Source organism: Parambassis ranga, chromosome 4 (assembly GCF_900634625.1).
Source record: "Parambassis ranga chromosome 4, fParRan2.1, whole genome shotgun sequence".
Taxonomy (NCBI): domain Eukaryota; kingdom Metazoa; phylum Chordata; class Actinopteri; family Ambassidae; genus Parambassis; species Parambassis ranga.
Genome location: NC_041025.1, coordinates 154,247 through 166,057, shown reverse-complemented (window position 1 = coordinate 166,057; position 11,811 = coordinate 154,247). Strand labels below are relative to the sequence as shown.

Sequence of the window (11,811 nt, the reverse complement as noted above, 5' to 3'; positions counted from 1 at the left end):
CTCTCTCTCCCTCCTCCTCTCTCTCTCCTCCCTCTCTCTCTCTCTCTCTCTCTCTCTCTCTCTCTCTCTCTCTCTCTCCCTCCCTCCCTCTCTCTCTCTCTCTCTCTCCTCTCTCTCTCTCTCTCTCTCTCCAGCCTCATCTCCTCCGTTATCAATTGTCAGGTTTCTTCTGTTTCTCTCTGCTCCTCCTTCAACAAAATGACAACAGGCAGAATGACCGTTTGATATAATAACGATAATATTGCTCCTCACGTGAACTATACTTTATACTATACTACAGTAAACAGTCCAGAAACAACATTCAATCAAAGCGTTTAGTTTACAGCGCCTCGTATCAACAGGACGTCATGTTTGTAAATATAAAACTCATTTTTTTAATGCCGCTGTCACTACTAGCATTTTAAAACTCTCGAACTACTGCTCTTTACTTACATTTAAATGTGAATTCGGCACTCCTGCCGGTGCCGCTCGCTTGGTCCGTCTGTGGCTGTGTCCCAATTCAGGGTCTGCATCCTTCGGAGTGCGCATTTTAAGGCCGCTTACGTCACAAAGCTGCGCGAAGGCTGTCCCAATTCGCCAAAAGTCGAACGGTCCTTTAAATGCGTCCTCCAAATGCGTCCTCCTTTTGCCTGAATTTGGAGGACGCATCGCTACCATCCTTCGTGGCCTTAAATATCCCACAATGCTTTGCGGACCTACTTTTTGTCCAATAGTACGATGACGGACCAAGCGAGCGGCAGCGGCAGCGGCAGGAGTGCCGAATTCACATTTAAATGTAAGTAAAGAGCAGTAGTTCGAGAGTTTTAAAATGCTAGTAGTGACAGCGGCATTTTTATGCGAGTTTTATATTTACAAACATGACGTCCTGTTGATACGAGGCGCTGTAAACTAAACGTTTTGATTGAATGTTGTTTCTGGACTGTTTACTGTAGTATAGTATAAAGTATAGTTCACGTGAGGAGCAATATTATCGTTATTATATCAAACGGTCATTCTGCCTGTTGTCATTTTGTTGAAGGAGGAGCAGAGGGAAACAGAAGAAACCTGACACTTGATAACGGAGGAGATGAGACTGGAGAGAGAGGGAGAGGGAGAGAGAGAGAGAGGGAGAGGGGGGGGAGAGCAGAGAAAGAACGGACAGACCTCAGCTCATTGAGAGGATGGTGGACAGCAGTGATTTTATGTTCTGTGTTATTTAAATGTTACTTATTAAATTAAAGGATGATATTAAATCGTTCTTGTCTCTGTGTTCTTAAACTCTTCTAACCTTGTTACATTATGTGTTTCATCACCTATTTATAATTTAAGTAAACTTTTGAACAACTTCTCAGTGACCACAGTAAATCATTTATTGTGTGTGTGTTGTGTTATGTACAATATTTACAAAGACACAGTTTGAACATTTCTAACTATTTACCAGTGGGCATTATGAAAATGTGCAGTTTATTATTTATAAAGATCAGCAGAAAATACTATTCACAAAGAACATATATATAAATGTTTGGCTGAGCAGGAGTCCTTGGTGCTGCTGGACTGGATGATGCCACGGTGAAGACCTTGGAGTCCTCTGGCTGTGAGTGGGACATCATCTGGGGGAGGGGGGTGTCTGTCTCCTCTGTCCACCACATCGTCCATCAGGGTTTGCAGAGCTGACGATCGGCGGCTGCCATGTTACTAAAGATGTTTTTAAAAAGGGCAAAAATAAAAATAATAACTTCAACAGAGCGGCTTCCAACGCAGCTTAAAATATGAAAAGCTATAAAATATGTATCCTCACCCTCCAAAGGTGATGATGGTCAGTACACCTCCTCCAGGACAGACAGCTGGTCCTGCAGGGAGCCCCACTCTCCTCCACCCAGCAGTAATTCTCTGGTGCAGTGACAGACCTGATGCTTAATGACACATTAAAGCAGTGGTTTAATACAGACCCTGTATCAAGTCTTACAATTGAATCAAATATAAATTACATTTAATCATATTTGTCTATCTACTGGTTATATATCTAGCGTTTGCTCAGTAACCGGTATATTAATTATGATCAATAATATGGTTAAACAGCAGCTTACCGTCACCTCCCCACTGCGCTCTCCCAGCCTGAAGAAAAGGAGCCGTCACAGGTTTTGCTGCTGCTGGAGCCGCCTCTCCTCTTCCTCCAACAACAAATAAATATATTAAAATATTCCAAATGTCTAAATCCACACTGTTGTCCCGTTTGTTGTGTAGTCCGTGTTGTGTCGCTGTCGCTGCTTTTGTTTTTCCCGGGGCAAAATTTATGACGTCGCGCCACAATCAGGAAGTGCTTTGAAGGCCAGACCGTCCCATTTACCAACGGTGGAGGATCCTCCGGAGGATCCTCAGGAGGACGCGGCCTCCTGAATTGGGACACAGCCATTGTACTATTGGACAAAAAGTAGACCCGCAAAGCATTGTGGGATATTTAAGGCCACGAAGGATGGTAGCGATGCGTCCTCCAAATTCAGGCAAAAGGAGGACGCATTTGAAGGACCCTTCGACTTTTGGCGAATTGGGACAGCCTTCGCGCAGCTTTGTGACGTAAGCGGCCTTAAAATGCGCACTGCGAAGGATGCAGACCCTGAAATGAGACACAGCTCTTGTGTTTTGTCTCGTGTTTTACTTCCTGTGGTTTCCCTGTGTGATTACCTGCTCCTCCCTAATGTGACTCACCTGTGTCTAGTCTGCTTCTGTCTCATAAATAAACACTTTTAAACCCGGTTAGGGTGGTAGGCATTTTGTTTAGAACTGATTTTAATACAGTTCCATCTTAACATGAATCATAAATTTAAAAGCAAGCCAATAAAGTCACCACACACAATATCTTATTACAACATTTTATGACTTTAATCCACAATTCCTGTAATGTTAAAACACTAGTCTATTTTACATATCTCAGTTATCAGCTAAAAAACATGGAATGACATAAACAAAGCAAACTGGTTGGGAAGATAAATATCTAGCCAGAATGTAACCTATGCTAAAACTGTTAACATCTGGGTCTACCTGTTTATAATTTAACTATGGGAAGAAACGGTGCATGTTGGACCTAGTTAAAGAGCTGAATATGTGAAGTAAGTGTTCATCTGAAGGTCAAGTATAAGCACATGAATGAATATAATAAGACCCCATTTTGTTTGGTAAGGAATGTCCCTCATAGGTGTCATCATGACAAAAGTTTTCATTTCATTTTCAATCAAGTTAAACCATTGACACTCCACTGGAAACCAGTGAAAAAACAGAAACTGTTGAGTTGTGGTTCCCACTTTCGAGACCGTTTGTAAAGGTGCGACTGAAGATACAACAGCAGTACTTGGCCTCACAGAGACCACAGTGCATGCAGCAGTGCATCTCATCAACACAGATCAGAACAGCCAGCTTGAAGAACTTTTCATATGTGATCTAGTGAATATATTATCATGAATCTGTCTCGTTTTGATCAGGTCAAAGGATTCTGGTTTCCATCATTCAGCTGGACTTCACTTTAGAACAGGGCAATGCAAAACAAACGCATTTGTTTGCTGCTATTTATTTTTGTTGAATTTGTAGATCTGAGTGTAGAACAGAAATGTTGCAACAGCCATAAATAAAATAAAGGGTCTAATCTTCTGTTTTAATGAAGAATCTAACTGTATCACTTCCATGTTTTAACAGATGAAAGAACAGAGAGCAGAGTTTCAGACAAGCACATCTAATCACAGAATCTGATCTGTTCTGTTCCTGAGTAAATGCAACTGCAGATTGAGAGAGGGCACAATTAATAAAAGCACATATATTATTTCAGAATGTGAGTGACATGAGATCTGTGGAGATGTATTTACAAAGGAACAGTCTGGAAGGGGAATGGCCCTGGAATTGAGTCCTCTCTCCATCTTCCCTGTTCTTCCTTAGGTCTAGAGGATTTTCAAGTCAACAAAAAAGGAACAGTCAAACACAACCCTCACATCACTGACTGTGGTACCACAGAGGATCCCAAGTCAGCAATGACTTGTTTACTGCAGCACTTTGTAGCTACCCTTGGTATTTTATAGACCATGGCAGGAAGTCAGCATTCTGGAAGGTAGAATCAAGGGTGAGGATTCAGACGTAGAAAAGCCGCACCCTGGAAGTACTGACGTGAAGGTCATCATCGTAAAATTTCGTTTCGATAATCACATTACCACTAAAAAAAAAGACACATTCAAACATATGGAAACAGTAAACCTACTAAAGCTAGATCTATACAATTGTGATTGTAAGAATGAAAGCACAATTAAATTAGGTGTAACTCAGTGTTTGCTTAGGGCTAAATAACAGCTGTTTAGGATTTATTCGTATTTCCAAGTACAAAGGAGAGGGCAAACTCACGTTAAAACATTGGCTGGCATCATCTGGGACTCTGGAGCTGCTTCTATCAGAGACTGCCACGTATTGGTGGAGTTGGGTATCACAAAACCAAACTCAAAAAACCACTCTGGACAGAGAGACACAGTGTTTCAGCCATGATTCCTATTTATACAGTATGAGAATGTAGAGTATGAGAATAAACAACATGTTAATTTTTTTATGTTGCTAGTAGTAGCAGTAGTGTTCTGTTCTTTTCCCCACTCTCACTCATGGATGACCTTCTACTCACCTCCAGACTCCCCTCTGCTGTTGGTCATTTTACATATTTTACATTTTACATATATATATATATATATATATATATAGTGTTTATATATATAATATATATATATATCTGATGTTGCTTTTTCCATTTTGCCTCACTGTTCTGTGTTTAACATTGAACAAGGTATGATCTAATCTGAAATATGTCATTTCCTGGCTGCCTGAGTTTATGGAATGTTCAGAGCTTAAGTGGATGATGTCATTGCTAGAGTCTGAGGAGAACAATCATACAGAAATTTGTGTCTTTAACCCGCTCACATGTTTGCAATTTATGATATACCTCTGTGGTAATGTGGTAATTCATGCTGTTATAACTTTTTTTTTACCGCATGTGTACCACAGCACCCCCTGGTTCTCATTATGACGTAGCAGTTTAGCTAAAGTTTCATTGTTTATGCTGATTACCTTCTAAACACTGCCCTTTGAAGAAAACTTTTTGCTCCAGTCTGAACTTTTCCAGTTTCTCAGAGGAAGAAAAGTTCAGTTCTCTAGACACTGCTTTACACTTCAGGATCTTCTTAGGGACACGAGCTGGTGAAACGACGACAAACTGAAATTAATCGTTAGACATGAAAACGTGTAATAGCCTACATATTTTCAACATTTACCCAAGCAAATGTTGGGTACTGCTACTAGAGAAGTACACTCCAGCAACTACTACTACTCAGTTGGAGTAACTCTCCAACTGAAGAGGGTTCACATTTAATTCCTGCGGCTAACCAACAATTCGCCACTAACAAGCAAACAACCTCTCTCTCATCTCGTACACACACACACTCATGCACTCTCACCCCTCCCAGGTATGCGCAAACACACAGCCACTGCCCAGTTTCTTAAAGTAGACATGCCACTCTTATAACATCTGTTTTTATTAGGCTATATGAAGTCGTTTTGATTTGTCTAGTGTACAGTAATGAATGGATAGGATTACTTTTCTGGTACAGTACTTTGTTTTTATTTATGCCATTATCTGAATTCATTCATTAGGGTGTTAGCATTTCAATTATATTTTACTAGGGATCCAGAAATGGAGCTATAATTTATCTTACAACATGCTGGATCTTGCCATGGGGGTAGAACGAAGTCAGAAAATCCTTGATATGATTGTCATGCAGTCAGTTGGCCTCACAATTTAAACAGTTATAAGATACCAGTCCCACAGCAGGCAGCAGGAATAGTTCATTTATTTGTATGGAGTGAGGTAATACAAAGATAAAACAATACAGGGGTCAGAACTGTTGAATCACTGTATGCTACACCTTTTACCTTGCTATACCACAATACGTTACTAAACCGACTTTGTGATAACATACCTTCATGTTCTACTCCTGGTACAGAGAGGTCCTCTGTTCCCTGCCACAGCACTTTGCCCGTCTCTGCATCCCGAAGATTCATCCAGTTTCTGCGATGAAGGTTAAGTAAACTGCAGTACATGTTTACATACATTCTTTGCTTGTCTCAGAGTGCCTACTTAGTCAACAATGGAGCAGTGTAGTACAAATCTTGTTTTGTTATGTCCTGTTGTTATGGCTGTAGTTATCTGAATAACTGTTAATATGTTACATAAGGACACCTATTAAGTTTGTTTTTTATGCTTCATATAGCTAAACAGTCATCAATGTGCCATTACCGTACACCTACTCAGCCTGCTGTTATCTATTCTATTGTTATTATTATAACTTGCCTTATAACTTGTCTGTTCTTGACCCATCCAGGGTGTACCCCGCCTCTCACCCAAAGCTAGCTGGAATAGGCTCCAGCCCCCCGTGACCCTGCACTGCGGAACAAGCGGGTAAATAGAAGATGGATGGATGGATCTCTGTTCTTGGTCTCGGATTTGGTCAAATAAACTTCAACCGAAAATGCGACTTTTCAGCTGGTGTGACGAACAGTCCGGTGCAACTTATATATGTTTTTTTTCTTCTTTACACATATTTTGTGGCTGGTGCGACTTATACTCCAGTGTGACCTATAGCCTGGAAAATACGCTAGTCCTCTTTACTCCATTTATTTAGCACAGAACAGAAATACACTGAACTGAGCTTGGATAATGTGAGCTGTTATCAATGTATCAGATTTGTTAGAACAATAAAATAATCATTTAAATAAATATGCTCAAAAGTGGTTTATGATACTTTTACTATGCCCAATCAAACTAATGAATGCAATCAGTTCCACCAGGGATACATACAAAGCAACAGTGTTACCTAAAGACAGCAGTGTCTACTTGAAGGGAGCCACGGCAAAGCCTGTTGCAAGCTGTCTCATCAATCTGTCAGTGGGTCAGCTGTTCCTGACTTCCACAACCACTGTCAACACTGCATAGGCTACATGTCAATCACAGAGCCTGTATGGACCTTTTTAGTGCATCACTGCTCATGCATCAACAACACAACAGGGAACATAATAGTAAGAGCCTTGATCCATGATGAAAAGGCAACACACCAATATACATATACTACATACAAGTAACACTGTAACACTATGGAATACAATCATATTGCTATAGCCTGTTAGATGCTTAGAATTGCAGTTGATTCATAGATAGGATGAATGCCTGAATTAGTAGTAATTAGTAGTAAGAGGAGCTGGTGCTGATCAAAGTCACATTATGTAGATGTATGTAAGTTGTCATTGTTTAAAAATCATTCTATTCTACGTGACTTTTGTGCCATATTTTATCATACCCAGTGTTTGGATTCTGTAGTGAATGGACAACCTATCTATAGCAACCCAAACTGTTCTGTGTACCAGGCTGTAAACATTGATTCTGTTGTAACAATAGGGCATTGTAACATTTTTGGTCTTTGGAGTTTTGAATGCAGCCCACAAACATAGACTGACACCTCCAAGGTTGGAAAATGAAAGGTTTCATCACTGCATAAAGAACCATTACCCTAGAAGCTACATTTCTGGAAGATTCTTAACTAAGCATCCTGTCACACACAGATACTACTTAGTGTCACACACACTCAGCTTTACACCATCAGTTGTCTCTGACTGTTTTGCAACCACATTAAACTAAAGCACTTGCACTATAGATTTTATGTCAGTCATGTTGCAATCCTAAATTCATTCTGCATTGTACATTGTTTTTTTTATTTGACAGTCGTAAGCCCACAGGTTCCACTGTAATGATTACAAGCATTACATCAAACATGTAGACAGGCCACTGACTTGTCAGTCATCCCTCATCCATCTAGAAGTCAATAAACAAGACTATATTACCTGAGGTCTTCATTTAATCTTTAAATGTGTTCACAGAAACATCCAGAAAAAGAACTGGGATTTAAGTATGATTATGATGGGAACTAATTTTACATCCAACGTAACAGCAATGTACGGTGTAGCTCACCATATAGTATTTCATTAGTGACAAATAAAATCAGTCAAATGCTAAGGCTGCACTGGCCTTCAGACAGCCTTATAGGTCAGATCAGCTGTCCCACTTCCTCCATCTTTCCAGTAAAGTGTGCTGAGTTGAAAGGCTGCTCTAATTGCCTTGAGCATTGCTAACACTAATCTACTTTCAATTCATCGTCCTCCACATCTTCCAGAATAATCCAGGCCACAATGTAATGTCTTAGTGATGCCCCTTTACCAGATTGGCTGAACACTTATCATCTACATCTGATGTTCACACCTAAGTGAAATCACATAGAAACTATGAGTGAAGTGAGACCTTCATCTTCATTTCTCTAAAATAAAATTCAGGACTTAAAAAAATAAATAGCTAAAAAAACAATATACAGGTCCAATAACATTATAAACGCCTGTGCAGTCACCTCCCCAGAGCATTTCACAGGCAGTGTGTGTAAACCACCAGGGTGCCTCCAAAAATCTGTGCAAACATACACACATGTTAATTAGCCCCCAGTGAAAAGCTGCTGTCATCATTTAGTGTGCATTTATTATGAAAGACTTGTTAATAGCTCAAAGTCAGGGCAATTTCCTAACCCAAATCTATGCACAGCTTTATATTCATATATTTATAGATTCACCTTTAAATAATAAATGAAAAGTTGATACATCATGCTGTCCATTTATTTTAAAGTATTGGTTGACAATGTATTTATAGCTCTATGTACAACTGAGCTATAGGGTTAGGGTTAGATAAAGAGAACGCATACCATTACAATAACCACCAACACACACACAAGTTCTAAACACCACACCATTTTAACAGTGTTGTACCAGCTTTCAGATGGCTCTCACAGCTTCTCAAAGCATTATTTTAGTCCCCTTAGGAGGCCTTAAATCGTGCTGTTATTTACAGTGATCATATATTAGATTTTGACTGTTTCCCAAAGTTATTTTACCAAAAAACTCCTGAGTAGTCTACTATGAAAACAAAATAAGATACACTGACCATACAGTTTTTAATGTCACAAAGGTGGCTCCCTTAACTGGGCTAGAACTTGCTAAAAGCTCACCATGGTCAATTTATAGATTTTCAGTTTAAGGCAGTCAGAAAGTTTGCTACTTTTTCCACTGACCACTTGTCCAATCCTCTGGACCTTGTTTTCTAAGTTCTATTAGCATATTTTCAGACTGAGAAAGCTTGAATTCCACAATGATATGTTTAATGATATTGATATTGTTTGAGAGCAATTTGGAATTTTCAACACAGGAGAAAAAATAATAAATGTGACCCTCCGCAAAAAAATGCCAGACCCTCTAGCAAGCACTAAAAGACAAACACAATTCCCCTTTAACAGGAAGAAACCTTGTACAGGATCCAGCTCACACGAGGTTGGACACCAAAACAAGCTTCCAATATTTGAAACTAATACATGTAACATTGTGTTTTAGTTTAAATTCTTAATATGTCTGTTTCAGTGGGAGCTGGATAGATTTTCAAGCAGATTAAGAGTCAACACATGTCAAACACTCACTTTCAAGGGAACCTGCATGAGTCGGAAGCAGGAAGCTGAATCTGACAAGGACAATTCATATCCAGCATCATGGTACCAGTGATCTCCAACTAACACTTCCAACAACAGGGTTTCTGGAGCCAGTTCACACAGAGTCAAGCACCTGCTGCTGGTATACCATCATGCCCTATGCAACCCCAAATGTAGCACATTAACTCAGCCCTACACCATTGTAATTGATTCTCGCATGTGTATTGCTGGAGACCAAATGAACAGTGTCAAGCCTGGAGTCATGGATGAGGGTATTCTGCCTAAAAGCCCATGTCTGTTACGTTACATTACACAAACCAGTACATCTCTGCCTGTTGATTGTTTGGATGATAAATTATCAAAAAAATTTCTAATATTGCAGTGCACTGCTGTTGCTGACAGACAGCTCCTAGAGGTAACTACTTTCAGTGCATTACAGCAAGGGTTAAGGTTAATGTGATTACAATTCCAACTGAACTGAAACCTTAACTAATACAAACAGCAAAGCATAGCCACTATTATAATAACATAACAACAAATAACATGAACTGCACATGGTGCGATTGAGGGGAGTGCATCAGGATCACACACGCTGTACAATATCAACATGACGAACAGCACGATCAGTCGTCAAAAGACCCAACCACACTGCAGGCCGAAACCGTCTGTAACTGTACACAAGCTCAGCAACCTCTGGCACAAGAATTTCCTTCGGGATTAATAAAGTTTTATCTTACCTTATCTTATCTCTTATCTTAAGAGACATACAGGCTGTCAAGTTTTAAAAAATTATGAAAATGAGTGTAGAAATAAATGTCAACAAAATCAAAGGTGAGAATGAGTTGTGTACATATAACACAACAGTTGATTTCCTCTCCCTGTATATGCTGATGTTCACAATTCAAAACTCAAAATAATGCTCTACTTTACATTAAGTTTCGGATCCTGATTACACCATAAAATGTTACCTTTCTTCATCATCAGAGTAGTGTCCCTTTAACAATTTATATTTAGCCAAACACAGTTTTCTGTTTTAACCAAGACAAGAAAAAAGACTAGCTGTGTGTGTTTATGTATGTTGCAGTATGCAAAGACTGGTTCAGGTGAAAGCACTGCTGATCCTCAGCATTTTATAAGACTATTATAAATAGTAGTAACATGAATTAAACAGATTTCTGGTGGAGCTTTCTTGGGGACAACTTCCGAAAACATCGTCAAACCGGAGCTGAATAATAGAAGATGAACATTTACAAAAAGCACCCAGCCCTGTCAACCACCTGTTACAATAACATTATCCCTATCACATGTAACTATTGCTACAGTGTCCTTTAACCAAAGCCAAGCAAGAACGCAAAGCAAAAGCGCTCGTTGTAGCTGCGAGCGGCCGTTTAAATGTATTCTACCTACATAGGAAAACACGGAGACGTTTCATTTACCTTGTATGATGACAAACAGCAGCTATGTATCTAAGCGATGAATCGGACAGGTTAGCCATGGCAGCTAACCTCAATGTATCAGTCGACCCTGCAGCAGTTACTACAACCATTTGGCTAATGTCAGACAAGGCTCAAGCTAGCAAGTAATAGTCATTACTGCGAGTCTATTAACGCGCATCTGACCGTCACAGAATATCACTAGAAAACAGCAAAAAGGATACAGTTTGAAGCCCTTCAATATTTCTTTGGCCCTGTCTTCGTCTGAAGACATTTCAGAAATGGTTTGGTTCCGTACAGATAACCCAGAATTAACTGCGATAACAAGGCTGCTCTTCACGGTAGTTTAACGGGTTAGCTAACTACACTGGCTCTATTCGTCTGAATAGCTACACTATGCACACCTTACACTGTACAGTTCAGCTGCGGGATAAACCTGATCCGATAATACAATCAGCTAAATATACACTGCTAACCAACAAACAGTTAGCCTAACCAGTCAAAGGCGAGAGTAAGTCCTACCAGCCTATCACGTAGAGGCTAACAAATATGGGCGGGACTAAAACGGATAGAGACCGTCACCAGTGGCAACGCCACACGCCACGGATGTATTAAGAGTACAAACCATAATACGCTCCGGTAGATACGCGTACCTCATCCTTTATCATGTAAAGTATTAAAATTTATTCGAATTAACATTTAAAGAAAAATATTTAAATTACATAACTGATCTTATACATACACAAATCAGTTTTCAGAGCAGTCATAAAAAATAAACAATAAAAACAGGTGTATATTGTTGCTTAATGGGG

The 11,811-nt window shown here is 39.6% G+C and overlaps 1 protein-coding gene across 2 annotated transcripts; it reads right to left on the bottom strand.

The window, feature by feature from the left end:
• Positions 1–2,655: 2,655 nt before the first annotated feature.
• pde6d (phosphodiesterase 6D, cGMP-specific, rod, delta) lies at positions 2,656–11,509 on the bottom strand. 2 transcript variants are annotated; one of them, XR_003670505.1, is made up of 6 exons: positions 11,224–11,509; positions 5,976–6,064; positions 5,068–5,193; positions 4,360–4,465; positions 4,028–4,174; positions 2,656–3,905 (listed from the first exon to the last, which is right to left on the bottom strand). XR_003670505.1 is itself a non-coding variant. In XM_028404137.1 (5 exons), the coding sequence occupies exons 1-5, from the start codon at positions 11,271–11,273 to the stop codon at positions 4,093–4,095; spliced, it is 453 nt and encodes a 150-aa protein (XP_028259938.1). In that variant the 5' UTR covers positions 11,274–11,509; the 3' UTR covers positions 2,658–4,092. The 2 variants fall into 2 exon arrangements, 1 of the variants encoding a protein (XP_028259938.1); XM_028404137.1 differs by having other exon boundaries at positions 2,658–4,174.
• Between the last annotated feature and the right edge of the window lie 302 nt (positions 11,510–11,811).

Coding starts and splice junctions, on each gene's coding strand:
- pde6d (XM_028404137.1), bottom strand. CDS start 11,273: ATGTCTTCAGACGAAGACAGGGCCAAAGAAATATTGAAGGGCTTCAAA. Junction 6,065..11,223: donor ATATTGAAGGGCTTCAAACT/GTATCCTTTTTG, acceptor CCTTCATCGCAG/AAACTGGATGAATCTTCGGG. Junction 4,175..4,359: donor ATGCCAGCCAATGTTTTAAC/GTGAGTTTGCCC, acceptor CTTTTTTTTTAG/TGGTAATGTGATTATCGAAA.